A 17,176-nucleotide genomic window follows, 5' to 3' on the forward strand; every position below is an offset into this window, starting at 1 on the left:
TTTTTTTGGTTCGAGTCCAGGTTGCCCGGGGGGTTTAATGTGTGTGCGTGTGTGAAACTGTGTGGGTGTGTGTGAAGGCAGGCCGCAGAGCACGCACCCTTTGTGACACAATGCCAGATACCTTGAGGTCTTAAAACTCAGATTAATACACACACATAAACACAAGCACGTCTGCTGTATATTAATTCATAAAGATATGCAAAAACTGTGCATATCTTGTCCAGATTATTAAACTGAAAAGTATAGAATAATATACTTAAATTTATTATTCACATTAAGACAAAGTAACAAAAAAAGAAACTAAATATTTTAGATATTTTAAAGGAGCAAATGCAAGTCTGTATCTGTTTGCATTAGTTACTATCTATGACATAGATGCATATTTGTTGGGACGAATTTTTATTCGCAAGTCATGCATGTATCCAGCTAACAGGGAACATCCTCAGAATGTTTTGGTGAGGTTTCCTAAAGTTTTGAACAAAGATTCTTCCATTATTAATAAATAATAACGTTAGCACAAACATCGTTCATTCGTTTTTTTTTTTTTCAGAAATTATTTTTATTTCAAAACTTGTTTCAGGATAGAGTCCATTCAAAAGTAGCATTTACGTAGTGTTTCAAAATTGTTTCCTTACTGCTCGCATAACCAAGATTTTTTTATATTTTTTAACTTATTACAATGTTTTGAATGATCCGAAAGTAAATTCTGAACGACGTTTTTTAAATACCTTAATGGGAAGATTAATAAAATGTTCTGAGAACAAATATTTGTTTGCTATTAAGACTTCGTAATAAATGTTTTGAGGAAAACAATATTGATTTCATTTGAATCTTGCATTAGAAATAAACGACAAAGAATTAAGCATTATACGCCTATAAACATATATGTTTTGTAAAAGCATGCTATGATATGCAGTGGGAAAGTAATTAAATGCAGGTAAATGCAGGCTATTTTGTTTTAAAACATAAAATAAAATAATGGTGGGAACACCATAAAAACCATGCAGCCAAAACCTCCTTTTTCATTCTGCTAGAGAGAATGACACAACCTTTCATTTGCATGTTAAAACCTTGTTCTTTCACCAGTGTCTTTGGTTTCTGATCCCAAATAGGATGCATTTCACACCTGTGGCTGGAGACTTTCAGTCTTTTATATGAGGTGTTAATGAGTTAACCCCCCCCCCTGCAAAACACCCACACTCATGCTGAAGTTTCTCTCCAGCACTGAAAGAGTTAAGGGAGGATACACCTGTACTATCACACACCTGTCTCAGGCTGGCAGCCAATCAGAGCAAAGAAGCCAACTTGCTAGGTGGATAAAAACCAGAGACGATGTGGATACAAATCAAACAGCTTCATTTATCAGGATACAAACACATCTTAAAGAAGAGACAAGATTACAAACTAAGGATTTTATAGTCACTGTCTGTCAGAGGAGTCATGACCAAGGAGATTGAGTAAGTGTCATCAATTTTTCATTTATTTGCATTAATTTATTATGCTCTAGTTAGGGTTTTCTTTGCTCAGCTGTGTTGAACATAACATTGCTAAAATTGATATAATCGCTTTCCTGAAAATATCATTTTAACTTTTTTGTATTAGCCACTGCCTAGACATTTTCAAATGAGCTGTTAATGTAGGACAAAAAAAAATCCATTGCATCGCATATGATTCATCTGATTTTATTGTGGGGTGTGCTATAGTTTGCAGTTTCACCGCTGTGAGCTGTATGTTCCTCTCAAGAAATGTCTTTCTCCTCTTCTCCCACTCTCCCTCTGCTCATGTGTAAACGGGCCCCCACATGAATGAGCGCATGAAGATCATTTCTGCTGAAAATTGACACCAGAACACAAACACGCACACTCTTTCTCTTACTCTTACAAGACAGCCTAGTGTAACTATTCTAGGGGCCTGAGTGCACAAACGCAGAAACACGTTAGTCTTGTGTTAATGCGTCAGAGGCCGGGGGCTAGGTCAATGTGTAGGTGTCTGGAATTAGAAAATATGGGTATATCTAGAAAAGTCTGTACAGATCATTTTTAAAAAACAGAAAATGCTCATTCATTTGGTGTGCGCACAGGTGCCTAAACTGCTGTTTGTATTTTAGCTTACCATAGCAGACCACCTCACTGCTAATCCTAGTAGTTAGGGAAAGTCCCAAAACAAATCCAACTGTTTAAGGACTTAGTGATTCTCTTCAAACCCTTGTGTTTTGTTTGTGGTGCTCGTGTTAAGATAAAATGACGTTTCTTCACTTAGGCTTTGCTTCTAACCGTTGATCCGTTACACGAGTTTTTGCCCTTAGGAGCACAGATGAGAGGAGAAAGGGATATTTATCACTGCTCCTTTTCTTTTACGTTTTGATTTGTCGTTTTGGTATTTTCTTGAGTATTTGACATTTTTGTAGCGTGGATGAAGAGCATCAGCTCTTGCACCTTGGATTTATTAAAGGCTGTGATTTTGTCACTGAACATTTTATTTGCACCAGAGGCACATTTCTGTGGCCTTTAAGCTGTTAATCATTTTGCCATATAAATGCAAAATCACATGTTGCAGTTCCAGGGAATGCTTGCTAACATCTCCTTCTTTCGCCTAGGGCTCTCATGGTACAACAGAACGAGAGTTTCAACTACTTACGCTATCCAGACAATTACATTATGGACTCTTGGCCTGGCATGGACAGCGGTGACCTCAGCAAGACTAAACCCAGACTGTCTTCAGATGAAGAACTTGCAACTCTAAACCTTCTCTATGAAGCCTGCAAGGTAACACAAAGACGTATTTTAAAAATACGAACATAATTATTTCTTATCATTATTTAATTTGTATTATGTACAGAAATAATATTATAAATGTATTGTTTTTAAGACTCCTAAAGAGCAGAAGATGACATCTTGTGCGCGTGAGAGCAGCATGTACATGGACAGGTAAGTTTGACCTATACACTTTTATGATTAAATATAAAGTATAAAAGTCAAGGCAAGATGAAAATATGACACGATAGTATGTTATCCAGGTGTAAAATGTCACATTTTCTCTATCCAGTACATTGGTAGTTTGAGTAATTTAGCTAAAGATTATCTGAGGTCAGAGCTGGTTCAGCAGTTAATCCTCTTCTTCAACCCATCCCAAAAAGCCTGAGTCACTACACAGCAAGCTTTTGTGCGAGTGAAAAATAGCTGCCTATAGAGCTTGTTGGTCTCCCCGATGTCAAAGCCTGCCGAGAAACTCAAACAGTAAAAAAAAAAAAATCAGCGTTAGGTGGCAAACAGCTCCCGCCCTTGTGTTTGGCTTTGCTATTCATGCAACGAAAGCTTCATAAACAATGCAGAGATTGACAAAGCTTCTATTGACTTTAACACTTTTTCATTATTGTTTAGGCAGCTAACAGTTAACCCTGCGTGAATAACATCAATGATGGAGTACCGTAAAAAAAAATTGATCACAATTTATGCTGTCATTTATTTCACAGGACAGTGAACAGCTCTTCCCCTGAGCTGGCCACGCTGGAGAACGCTCACATCATGAAGCTGCTTTCTGAAAGCATTTCCTCCAGTCACTCAAAACAATCACTGATGAACACTGACAGCTACACCGGGGACAACTTGTACCCTCTCCTGAACGCAACACAGAAATCATGGCCGTCTGACCAACCCTTTCTGGAGACGACCCCTGAGGTTTGCAGAGCCTATTAAAATGCATTTAAAATACAAATATATATTAATGTAATTTTTGTTGTTTCTGTAGTTTTTATGACACTTCTGTTTGTTTTCTTCAAAAAACAGCCTCTAGCCTACAGCTCGTTTGTGGGACAAACAAGCCCCGTGTACTCAGAATCCTACTCCAACTCTCCTCCAGATAGATACAGGTGAGACTGGCTTCTTAACTGCCCAAACCTTTACATATCAGCTATTTTGTTTTCTTTGTATTCCCTCAAAAAATAGAACTGTGCCTTTTGGTGATTTCGCACAAGCTATAAAAACCAAATAAATACTAGTATGTAAAATACAGAGTAATACCATTGCTTAAAAATGTATTTGACTGTTTTTCACAGGAATGACTTCCAGTTTGTTCTCGGCGCCCCACAAGCTTCCCAGCACAAAACAACAGAAATACCCATGGTGTACCTCAACAAGGGGCAGTTTTACCCCATCACACTGCAAGGGGTGGACAGCACTGCTGGGGTGTCTTGCAGCAAAGTAAAAGTAAGTTATAATTTCGTAGAGCAAATACCTTCTTGCTATATGTCTGTTCTAAAGAGAAAGAAGAGAAGCTAGTTATTTAGTCTCCTTTGAGAACGATTTGCTAGAATTCATATTCACTTGCATATTCTAGGTGTGACAGATGTTTTTTTAGCGCATACACTGCTATGGTTAGTGACAAAGCAAAGAGAAAGCGCATTAGTGTCGTGACATACACCATCGCTTAGTAAACGACAAAAGACTGGCATTTGTCCTACAGGGAGTCACCTCTTTCTAAACAACACAGTAACAGACTCTTCTTTTCATCCTTTATCTCTCTCAGACGGTGATCATGGCTGTGTTTGAGAATGACAAGAGTCCTGAGATGCAGCTAAAGTACTGGAACCACTGGCACGCTCGACAGCCTACCGTTAAACAGAGAGTCATTGATATTGGTGTGTTTCTAACTATTTCTTTAAGCGGAATCATCATACTTAGAATTAATTAATTAGTTCCAAAAAACCCAAGACAATACTGATTATGATAAAGAATAAAATGTTTTTATTGTATACCGGTAACTATGGCCGCACCCATAATTAAAGTCAGATGTCAATTGCTTTTGATTGATGTGTTTTTCATATATTATTTTTATTGACTCTATTGATCAGCTGACTACAAGGAAGTTTTCAGTGGAGTGAGTAATGTGGAAGAGGTGGCTTTCAACGCACTGTCCTTTATCTGGAACACCAATGAAGAAGCAAAGGTACAAGCACAAACACACACAGATCCACCTGTCACTTGTTTTTGTTAAGTGATGGGTTGAAAGGAGGATCATTTAGAGGAGTGTCAGAGAGCAGTGGTATCTACGGTATGCGGTCTCCTCAGGCACCTGTCATCATAGGGAATAAAAAAGAAAGAAAGAAAGAAAGAAAGAAAGAAAGAGGGAGGGAAGGAAGCAAGGAAGGACAGAAAGAGAAATAGGGCACATTTCAGTATGCCCCCAGGGTAGTGATGGGTGGGACGACGAAACTCACAGCAGGTGGAGCAGAAACAGAAAGAAAGAATACAATCACTGTAACGCACTTTTATTGATTCTATAATACTTAAACAACAGCCATGTTACAAGAAATAGTGAGGGGTTACATGTTTTATAGCTATTAATTGGAATAAACAATTCTTACGTCAAGTAAAATAATTTATTAGTCTAGCATCTAACAGTATGTATAATATAGCAACAATGTATTTTATAAATCAGAATTTTAATTGAAATATTTCAATTCCTAACTGTTAATCAACCTTGTTGTGCTAAATGAATCAGCAGCTATGAGGAACGAGGAAGAAATGTTTGGAAATCAGAAACCGTTCACTTATTTAATCATTACTCATCATATTATTTAGGTGATTGTTTTACCTCTAGTTCCAACATGTTGGATCCAGCCACTGACACTCCTTTTCTTTTGAAATTAATTGGAATTATTCAACAATCATTTGTACCATATTCGCAGATGACACATCTAATTTGTCTCATCCCTGACCTTCCTTTTTGTTTGAGACCGTTTTTTTTCTAAATTAAATGTACTACTGTGTCATCTACTTAAATAACAAATCCAGCTTTCCTGATTTCCATAATGCTTTCTTGAGATTTCATGTATCGTGTATTCATGTGTTTTACAGGTGCACATCGGCATCAATTCTCTGAGCACCGACTTCTCCTCGCAGAAGGGGGTTAAAGGTCTCCCTCTGAATCTTCAGATCGACACGTATGATTTCAGCTCAGGGAACAACCGCCTCATTCACAGAGCCGTTTGTCAGATCAAGATCTTCTGCGATAAGGTGAGCCAGTGACCAAAAAAAAAAAAAAATAAATTAAAAAAAAAAAAAAAAAAAAAAAAAAAAAAAAAAATATATATATATATATATATATATATATATATATATATATATATATATATAAAATTCATATTAAAGTATATCTTCAAAAAATTCTAAGAAACATTTTTGTTTATAATAATGTAATTCTACTTTATTACCTTTTGTAAATTTGTAAAAAGCAAAACCCAAAAGTGAATAACAGCATGAAAAGATGCACACATGCATTTCAATGCTTAATTAAACCTAAAACATGGATCAGAAACATTAAGTTTCATTATCAGGGTGTGCAGTGGAACTCATCTTGGCTCATCTTGGACTGTGTCATAAACTGTTAAACAAAACACAGTCTTGACTCACTGTTACCATGACCTACTAAGTTATTTACATGAAAAGTGTCTGACCTCCGATCTTTTACTAGCATATTTTCAATTACGTGATAACTGTTTTCACTGAAGCAAAAAAGAAAAAAAAAAAGATGCTATAGTGTTTGTGCGTTTTTTCTTTCAGTCTGTCTCTCTCTCTTTGTCTCTCACCCTTACACTGTCTGGTACCTCTATCTTCTGATTCCTATTGATTCCTTTTGTTGAGCTGATCAGATAAATGCCACCAGACTGCCTTATCTCCCTCATCTTCTTAAAGCTCGTTTGTGCGTTTCACCATGGCCATAGTTATTAGCTTTTTGACATGTGTGGGGGAAATGCATGATGGGAAGGTTAGATTTAACACACGTCTGACTGGTTTAGCAACAGCAGGTGAACTGAGTGCATTACTGCATTGCTGTGGTTTCTCTAGCTGGATCAAATGCATATTTACCACATAGCTGGCATCTAAACTAGATATGAACTCTTGAGTTGTTTACAAGAATTTTTTTTTTTTTTTATATAGACATAAGTTCTAAAGCATAGCTTTAAGAATTTAAAAACTTGTTTGCTTTAAGTATCCTAATATGTTTGTAAATGCTCAAATTCTAAATATTTTATTTTTTAATGCTTGCAGGGAGCAGAGAGGAAGATGAGAGATGAGGAGAGGAAGAAAAGCAAGAGGAGGACCAAGAATGTTGCAGACTCCAGCAACAATAGTGAGTGCTTTCAATCATATATATAATTACAGTCTGTCAGAGTACACCCATTACCACCCAAAAAAAGCAGCATAAAGAAAACCCAGTGCATATCTTCTTCGTTTGGTGTCCATGTCCTAGTTCTGACCCAACAAGCCACTGAGATGGTTTACGGTTATTTAGGATTTCCTCCTAATTTGGCACAAGTCAAAACCAAAACTAGCTTTCAAGCACATATTTTCAATGCAGTGTAAAAGAAGGCTCTCAAGCTACCTGAGGGCTACTAGCCAAACTGTGTTTTCCACCAGAGTCTGTTTTTTTCGATAGCCGTGCCTTCATTAATTGCTTTGAGTGTTATAATAAAGCTGTTTTTCTTCTCCTCAGGTTGTAAACAGGCCCTAGTTTCCAGCTCTGTCGGAAAAGACTCTACCTACTTTAAAACGCTAGACGATCACGTCACGCAGCCCGTTTTATTCATCCCAGAGATGCACTTCAGCACCATGCAGCGCTGTGGCCTGGTACGTCTGTCTTTCACACACACACACACACACACACACGTTCTTCCTTATATCCTAGGATATGTGGCTTACCGCAGCATTGTTGAGTCATGTTCACCAACACCCCGAGGGCTGAGTCTATGGGAGCGAGAGAGGAAAAGTGTGGGAAAAAATGCGGTGGGAAAGAAGTGGGCTTGGAAAAGAATAAGAGAAAGTGATCTCGAGATCAGACATGCTAACTGGTGCGCTCCTGAGTTTACATGACAGCGAGCGAAACTCACCTGAGGAGGGGACGGCCAGGCTGACTGACACAGGGATTAACCCGTGGGAGCTCAAACACACGCACACACACTTCTGAGGGTGTTGAAGAGATGCTTTTCAGCTGTGTTTACACAGCCTAAGAGAGGAGGGATGGAGGCTGTTTCGACAGGCCTTTTTCCCACAGTCCAGACTAGCACAATTCTCACTTGTTAGATTTCGACATCATTTCATAACATAAGGCCTTTTTAAATGTAGTCACAGCCCATATTAGTGACTTTAGCATATTAGTTGAGGATTAGGAAGTCATGCGATCATCCAACTTTTTTTGTTCTGCATTGTCGCACCTCTCAGTGTTCGAGATGTCACCGTGATAAAGTTGTTATCACAATCATCAGCGTGCGAACACGCAAGAGACAGGAAACTATGCAACATTTTCACAACCTTGATTTTATCTGTTTGTTATTGTCCAGGTGCCCCCTGTTAGCCTGGAGGAAAGCGACAGGACATCGCTAAAACGTATCAACTGCTACACAGAAGGCGGCGATCAGAGCAGCTCCCCGCCGAGCAAACAAGCCCGCCGAGACGATCAACAGAGAGGTATGGAAGACTCATGATTAATTTAGAAATGCAGAGGCCTGGGAACATATCAATTCGCGATACAGTCCTACAGTGTTTTAATGCTAAATTCTTTATTCTCAGTTCTCCTATACGTCAGGCGAGAGAGCGAGGAAGTATTCGATGCCCTCATGTTAAACACGCCAACGCTTAAGGGCCTGAGAGAGGCGGTGAGTTTTTAACTCTTTCCGTTACACATATTTACAAAAGATCTCATCTAGAAGAGGAATTGTACCTAAAATGTCCCTCATGTCCCCTTTCTGCTTTCTCAGATTTCAGAAAAGTACGGTATGCAAGAAGACACCATTGGGAAAATCTTCAAGAAGTGCAAAAGAGGGTGAGTGAGACATTTCTAAAGCTAAACTCCATAGGGCGAAAACATTCGGGGAGGTCTGACGAAGTCACGAACCTAGATAGAGGGATGTCGAAATGCTCTTTCACGGAGACGAATGACTGTTAAACCCTTTTCTTATAATCTGAGCTCTATCTCAACAAGCTGCCAGGAAGCAAAGTCGACAGACCGGGTTGACAGGAGATCTGTAGAGTTTGGAATGTGATGATTGCTGCTCCCCTTAAAAAAAAAAGAGGGGGGGGGGGATTAAAAGCAAAACAAAAAAGGAAGACAAGATGATTTCAACATAGGTAGACTCATCTGACTTTACTGTATTACTTTTTTGTAGTTTATGAAGCTCAGATAGAAGCAGTATAAATGAGGGCTGTGATAGGAAGGCGTGTTGTCTACGTGCAACCTAATGAGCCCGGGCTCTAGAAAAACACCATTTATCTCTTTGGTTGGTGATCACCCATGACACCTTGTAGACAATTGCGCTTAACTGTTCGCGCAGCCATTTCAGAACAACTCACCTGAGTGCATCATAAAGTATAAGGCATTAAAGTAAAGCATATAATTGTGTGACCATATTTCACATCCTGCTGGAGCGTTTAAGGAGCGTTTGACCTACATAGGTCAAAGAAACATGCCCAGGACTCTATTAAAGGCATTTTATCTTAATCATCCTAGCCCAGAGCGGTGTAACTTGGAGCTCAACTTTCCTCAGGCCGTTAGCTGATGATATGGCTGAGGGATAGGGACAGGTTGGGCAGCATTCTCGCTCTTTCTCTCGCCCCAATCTTTAATCAGACTCCCTTCACCCTCAGGGCTGGGAGAGCTGGCATGACCTTGCTGTTAGTCTGTCATACACCCGCACAACGTATACATGTTGGCCGGTAGAGACGACTGTTGTGCCAAATAATTGTTTGCGTAAGTCATGAGATAAGGGTTTGTGTTTTTAAGGATCTAAATCAGGGTCTGCCCTTAGGGAAGGAATGATGAATGCTTTAGAAGATTGTACAGGAATGCGTAAGGTTTCTTTCAGCAGTCGCTAGGGCACAGTTCATCTGTACGTCAGTCAGTGTCACTCAACAGCACAACGCAGTCATAATGACTAAAACAAACTATGTTTCTTTTTTACGAACAGGATCTTTGTGAACATGGATGACAACATCATCGAGCATTACAGCAACCACTCTGCCTTCCTCATCGAGATCACTGAAGTCATGATCAGCCACTTCCAGATCACACTTATGGAGTTATAATGACATCATCAACTAGTGACATCACACCGGGTGCTGCTGGCAGCTTCTTTCTGCTCTTTTTCGATCCAAAAGCATGACTATGAGCTAGATTCTGCAGTCGCTATGGAAACGGCTCATCTGCCAGTTCCATCATTTTCAGTTTTAACATGACATATCAATACTAAACAGTGTAAATACCATTTTCCACTTTTGTACCTTTTTTTTTATTTTTTATTTTTTTTATTATTTTATCTCCAATAATTTTATAACACGAGCAATTATGATCAACAAGGTACATGTCCTGTAAATATTATTTGTAAATAGACATAATTATCATAATGTTGTGTGTTGACGTGATTTTAAAAGAGTTATATGTTATTATTTCAACGATAAACTTGCCTGTTTGGACGCTGCCTCTTTGCTGCTTATAGTAGGCCCATCATTTCTAGGACAGGATGTGAGGCGTTTGTATCGCTTTATGCTCTGATGGTGGCTGCATGTTTGTTAATCTTGCCGCGTGTTACTTCAGCATACTTCCAGTCAGGGTGCTGTAACTATCAGCCTTTTAGTTTCACATCTGGAACACTCCACAGACACACACGAGTGTTTTAGACTTTTAAGTCGCACATTTCCACCCTAAAGAGACGCATATCTGTCAGTGTTTCCATCACCACATTTTGAAAACTGGCTCCACACATTTCGAATCTGTGTGGCTGTAACGGTTGTCAGGACAACCGGCCTTTTTGTCCTCTGACATTTAGAAAGTTCGGACGAACCACTGCAATGTCGAACTTGCCCAAATATCAGATTAAATAACGGTGTCTTTTTTTCATTTTGTGGATTTTGCATCACAAAACTTGTACATTTCAAATGCTTTGTATTGCTTTCAAACAACATTGATATACTAAAGCTGTGTTTTCCTTTTTTACTGCCTCTGCTTTTATATGGAAAATAAAATCCAAAATCCATAACATATTCAAGTGTTTTGTCGTTGTTTAAAGACATTTCTTTGCTGAAATCATTTGAAACTGTTAAGACTGTGTGGCCCAAATCTTAGTAGATTGCTCCCAAACTGATTAATGGAGTCAGATATACCTATTAAAAAAATGAAGTGCAATTACTCATATTTAAAATCAATAATGGGCTCGTAACTCACAAAAAAACTATGGTATAGGCAAAAAGTAAACTATGGTGTAGCAAAACCATTGTTTAATTTGTGGTTAAATATAGCAACCATTTTTTGTTTTGTTTTGTGTCTTTATATATATATTTATTTCACAAGTGTCTTCACGTGCTGCTTTTCATGTGCTTCTTGAGAAAACAAAACATAAAGCGCAGTCTGTGTGTTCTGATTCAAGCACGTGACTCTTATGAATCTTTTAAAAATTGCCCCAAAGATTTAAGAGCTATCTGTTTGAATCAGTCTGACGAATCATTTATTGACCGAACGATTCTGTCAGAGCAGCCACTTAACATGCCTCATCGAATTGATTCCGTGTCAGTGGATCAATATTTTAATACAGGGAGTGCAGAATTATTAGGCAAATGAGTATTTTGACCACATCATCCTCTTTATGCATGTTGTATTACTCCAAGCTGTATAGGCTCGAAAGCCTACTACCAATTAAGCATATTAGGTGATGTGCATCTCAGTAATGAGAAGGGGTGTGGTCTAATGACATCAACACCCTATATCAGGTGTGCATAATTATTAGGCAGCTTTCTTTCCTTTGGCAAAATGGGTCAAAAGAAGGACTTGACAGGCTCCGTAAAGTCAAAAATAGTGAGATAACTTGCAGAGGGATGCAGCACTCTTAAAATTGCCAAGCTTCTGAAGCGTGCTCATCGAACAATCAAGCGTTCCATTCAAAATAGTCAAATGGGTCGCAAGAAGCGTGTGGAAAAACCAAGGCGCAAAATAACTGCCCGTGAACTGAGAAAAGTCAAGCGTGCAGCTGCCAAGATGCCACTTGCCACCAGTTTTGCCATATTTCAGAGCTGCAACATCACTGGAGTTCCCAAAAGCACAAGGTGTGCAGTACTCAGAGACATGGCCAAGGTGTAAGAAAGGCTGAAAAACGACCACCACTGAACAAGACACACAAGCTGAAACGTCAAGACTGGGCCAAGAAATATCTCAAGACTGATTTTTATGGTTTTATGGACTGATGAAATGAGAGTGAGTCTTGATGGGCCAGATGGATGGGCCCGTGGCTGGATCGGTAAAGGGCAGAGAGCTCCAGTCCGACTCAGACGCCAGCAAGGTGGAGGTGGAGTACTGGTTTGGGCTGGTATCATCAAAGATGAGCTTGTGGGGCCTTTTCGGGTTGAGGATGGAGTCGAGCTCAACTCCCAGTCTTCCAGAAACTGGCAGTAGGACACCTTCAAGCTGTTGTACAGAAAGAAGTCTGCATCCTTCAAGAAAAACATGATTTTCATGCTGGACAATGCTCCATCACCGCGTCCAAGTACTCCACAGCATGGCTGGCAAGAAAGGGTCTAAAAGGAGAAAAACTAATGACTTGGCCTCCTTGTTCACCTGATCTGAACCCCATAGAGAACCTGTGGTCCATCATGAAATGTGAGATTTACAAGGAGGGAAAACAGTACACCTCTCTGAACAGTGTCTGGGAGGCTGTGGTTGCTGCTGCACGCAATGTTGATGGTGAACAGATCAAAACACTGACAATCCATGGATAGCAGGCTTTTGAGTGTCCTTGCAAAGAAAGGTGGCTATATTGGTCACTGATTTGTTTTTGGTTTTATTTTTGAATGTCAGAAATGTATATTTGTGAATGTTGAGATGTTATATTGGTTTCACTGGTGAAAATAAATAATTGAAATGGGTATATATTTATGTCTTATGCACAGTAGTAGCCACCTGCACACACAGATATCCAGATTAACTAAAACTAAAAACTACTTCCAAAAATATTCAGCTTTGATATTGAGTTTTTTGGGTTAATTGAGAACATGGTTGTTGTTCAATAATAAAATTAATCCTCAAAAATACTACTTGCCTAATAATTCTGCACTCCCTGTAGATATAGACTGTTCTTTCTCACCATTAAAGAAAAAAATATTTTGTTTATTAGCAAAATTTAATTCTGACACTTCACTATAAATGGTATCTCAATGCATTAAAAAAAAAAGTGTCTAGATTTCTAAATTTTCATTTAAATATCAGCATTGGAGAGATTTAGTCAGTCAAGCACTGTTAATGCTAATTTGCCTTGTTTTTCTTTTGAAAATTGTCATCTATAATATTGCATTGAGCCTACGATGAATATCAAAAGTTTCAGTGTCTTTTTGCTCATGAGGGAAGAACATTGATTTTTGTACATCTCCGAAGCAAAAAAAAAAAAAACTTAAAGTACTAGATGTGCGTTGCAGACATTTTTAATGTGTACTTCAGTGATACATTTTTCTTCATAGTGTTATTAGCTCAGAAAATATATTACCATATAAATAAAACAATTTATGTACATTTTAGATTAATCTCTTTCGTTGTGATTGTTTGTCATTGGTTGTTCAGTTATTCAACCAAGCTTTCAATAATAATAATAATAATAATGCAATAGTTAATCAAGTATTTTATTTACACGTAAATAAATAAGAACTATGTTTCAAAAACATTTATTCTGTAAAATTCTTCTTTCCCAGGTAGGGGACCATATCACCCCACAACTACATTAGCAAATTAGCATTACTATTATGCCCATGCTTAACTTAAATCTAAATGTGTTATTTCTAAAATAAGATGCTTTTAAGATGCTTTTTCTCTATAAGACAAAAATCTTGTTCAGTTTTTTTTTTTACCATCTCCACAGGGCCATTACATTTAGGTTTTATATATCCGTGATAAAGACTGAAGAGTATCGTAGACATAAGTGCCTGTCTGTTCAGGAGTGAGTATTTCTGTGCAGCTAATGTTTGAAAGGTCAACCTTCATGTACACTGATTGACATCTTTCTTTGGTATTTAATAAATAAGTATGTGCCTACGTGGCCAAGATGAATACATGTGATAGAAGGCAGACTTTTTAAATTCATCTTCTTTTTCTTTCGTCAGCCCGCCCGGTTCAGCAGGCAGTCTGCATACTGCAGTCAGCACACGTCGGACTTGCTGTTTGTTCTGTGTGTGCGTGTGTGTCTCTGTTTGAAAGAAGGATGGGGGTGTATGGAAAGCTCATACACAAGACTAGAGAGATTCAGAGAGTGAGGGAAAGAGAAAAGACAGAAAGCAGAAGGATCCATCTCAGAATTAACAAAGAGGACAGCTGAATGATCATCCATTCTTCTTCAGAGAGGTAAGTGCATGACATCTTTGTTATGTGTGATTCAAACAGAGAAGCAGATGACTGTAACATCTCTGGGCGAATGTAAAAACCAGGTCAGGAGAGCAGGTCAACGCACTTGTCTTGCATCTTTGTCTGAGGAGTCTCTGTTTGCGTATGCCACATCCTGTTGATCCGTTTCATGATGGAATGGTGCTTTTCGTCTTTTTTAATCAAAGCTTGACTACTGTTGTTCCGATCTCACTGTCATGCTGTTTTTCCAGATATTTAATAACTAGTGTGGTTTGAAGACAGATGTCAAGTGTCAATGTGAGCAGCCACATTTTGTTGGTGTGGCAGATTCTGTTGTTTTCATTAATGTACTGGTGCCAGTGCGCCCTTTTAAATGTTTGTTTGAGGGTTGCCATGCAACAAAAGTGAGTGATACAAGAAATTGATGCGATGATAGATGCGTCTGTACTCTAAGAGCATGCAGTGATTGACCAAACTGTTGAAACATACACCCACACCCCTCTCGTGGATACCTTTGAAGGTGATATTGTCAACCAATTAGATGATGAAAACACTCCACAGACTTGTTAAAAAATATTGGGCTCGTGCATTAAAAATAGTTGCTTTTTATAGCAACACATCCTTCACAGGGTCTCTTTTGTCCTTGTCTCCTGGAACAGACGTCTGGGAGCTGAGAGAGAGAGAGCCTCCTGTCTACGCATAATATCCGTAGGACTTTTTCAAAACGTATCCCGTATAACACGACCACACAATTGCGTCAAAAATATGATGTACTGAGACTAACACCTGTGGCTGAGATAGTGCTAGAACCATTTCAGACGTACAACAAAAGATGCAACCGTCCAGGTTACCGTCTCTTAGCAACAGCGGGCCATTCACCTCCACTGTGCTGGTTGCCAGGCATGACGATGTTTCTTAGAGCTCAAAGGAGAGAGTCATTGGCTAACAAGACATGTATATATGCACTCTTCCTCTTTGAGATCTAACAGACTGCAAATCCAGGAATGCATTTCTGCTGACGGATGTCTGAGGAGTTTTCTAGAATCAGAGTTTAACTGAAATTTTACTCTTTTTCACCAGGTCTTTGTCGGTGGTTTCAAGCTTAGCATCGTCCTGAAGACAGATACAAGACGTGATGCACACTCCAGCGTCCATGCTGATGGGGGTGGTGTTCGCTCCCTTGGGCCTTGTGCTGGTGTTCACTGCAGCGATCACGCCCCAGTGGAGGGAGGGACAGGCGCGGTTGGGTGCAGCAGGGCGTGCCGGAGCAACCGAGCTCCTCCTACTTCGCTCGGATGGCCTATGGGAGAGCTGCCTGCAGGTGGTGCACTCCGAAGTCAAAGAGTGCTGGCCCGTGTCGGGGTCCTACCAACGGGATGCTCGGGTTCGAATGGTTCAGGGGATGGTGCTGTCGTCTCTTTTCTTGTGCGGCGCTGGGATTGTCCTCGCCAGCGTGGGTGTCCGCTGCTGGACTGATATCCCACTTAGGAGCGTAGCGGCAGCTGGTGGCCTGCTGGTGGCGCTGGCGGGTGTGCTCAGTCTGGCTGCGTTAGGAGTTTATACTCATAATCTTTCCAAGCTGGGGATCGAGGTGGATTCAACAGTGTCAGAGACGCAAGGACTCAACGTACACAAGCCACCCCGACTAACGTTACACCCGGCCGGGTCGCTCTATTTCGGGTGGGTGGGAGCCTGGGTGCAGGTGCTAGGAGGAGCCGCTCTGCTTTTTGGATTTAAAAGCATGAAGTGTTCGTTCTGCCATAAGCAGAGACTCAAAGACAGTGCAGAGATGTATGAGGTGAACTGTTAGATGGAGCAAACGTTCCTTCCTGAGAGATAAAGGGTTTCTTATGGTGTTTAAATACATTGAGTTTGCACAGGACTTGATGTAGTGTATAAGAACTGGACAAATAAGACATAGGAAATGGTAGACGTGATGTTTCTTAAGAGAACTATATTAAAAACAAAAACAAGGCAAACAAAAGCCTTAAAGCCTGTTCACACCAAGAACTACCATAAAGATAACTATAACAATAACTCTATACCAACAAACCTAACATTCTTTGTTATAGCTGTACCATGCAGTTATGTCGTCTGCCACTTGAAATGCATGACTTCTATAAAGTCAAGTTAATTCTGATGAATTCTGAATAATTTTGTCATTAAACTTTCTGAAAGCGATTTCAATGACATCACTCCTCTGCGTCGTTATTATTGCTATTGCTGTGGTTAAAACCAGTTTTAGTTATGGTCCTTGGTGTGAACAGGAGGTCAGCTCACACAGAAGGCTTTGTTCTGCATTTTAGCTTTTTTCTGAGGTCTATGATTACATAATTTTTTTAAATTGCGGTTTTGTCAACTTTTAAAAACACTACTCACGACATCGCGTTCCTTTTTTCTCCCTCATTTAAAATCAAAGAAGCGTTCTGTGTGAACAGTACCTCAGCAGATACGACATTGTAGATTGTAGCCTATAAATTGTCGGTCTTGTGGCAGATCATGACAGTAGCCTACCGTATTATTTTTTCCAAAGTTGTCGTAAAATGAAAGCAATGTACTAGTTTCACAAGGCTGCTGGCAATTGTGGCTTTTCCCGCTAGTGCGTGAAATGTGTCATGTGTCATTTCTTTTAAGCCTAAGGCTGGTAAACAGCATTTACTTGTAATTTATTGATTTGTAAGTAATAACTACCTTTACTTGATAAATATTTACATTGTAAATATGTGTAGTTATTGACTGTTATGCTATGTGTTACTGATTAAATATTTCAAAGCATTTTTTTCCTGCTGCCCATGTCATATGAAAAGAC

The 17,176-nt window shown here is 39.3% G+C and overlaps 2 protein-coding genes across 2 annotated transcripts; both read left to right on the top strand.

Moving 5' to 3' along the window:
* The first annotated feature begins 1,339 nt into the window (after positions 1 to 1,339).
* Positions 1,340 to 11,033, top strand: grhl3 (grainyhead-like transcription factor 3). The gene is made up of 15 exons (XM_043263779.1): positions 1,340 to 1,457; positions 2,597 to 2,765; positions 2,869 to 2,927; positions 3,473 to 3,677; positions 3,786 to 3,868; positions 4,055 to 4,205; positions 4,525 to 4,636; positions 4,850 to 4,944; positions 5,856 to 6,014; positions 7,050 to 7,131; positions 7,495 to 7,628; positions 8,339 to 8,465; positions 8,568 to 8,653; positions 8,756 to 8,820; positions 9,962 to 11,033. Exons 1-15 carry the CDS (start codon positions 1,441 to 1,443, stop codon positions 10,077 to 10,079), a joined length of 1,662 nt encoding a protein of 553 aa, XP_043119714.1. The 5' UTR covers positions 1,340 to 1,440; the 3' UTR covers positions 10,080 to 11,033.
* Positions 11,034 to 13,851: 2,818 nt separating this feature from the next.
* On the top strand, positions 13,852 to 17,142 carry cldn23l (claudin 23-like). Its single transcript, XM_043263164.1, has 2 exons — positions 13,852 to 14,367; positions 15,448 to 17,142. The coding sequence occupies exon 2, from the start codon at positions 15,503 to 15,505 to the stop codon at positions 16,175 to 16,177; it is 675 nt and encodes a 224-aa protein (XP_043119099.1). The 5' UTR covers positions 13,852 to 14,367; positions 15,448 to 15,502; the 3' UTR covers positions 16,178 to 17,142.
* Positions 17,143 to 17,176: the final 34 nt, after the last annotated feature.

Source organism: Puntigrus tetrazona, chromosome 17 (assembly GCF_018831695.1).
Source record: "Puntigrus tetrazona isolate hp1 chromosome 17, ASM1883169v1, whole genome shotgun sequence".
NCBI classification, from domain to species: Eukaryota; Metazoa; Chordata; class Actinopteri; order Cypriniformes; family Cyprinidae; genus Puntigrus; species Puntigrus tetrazona.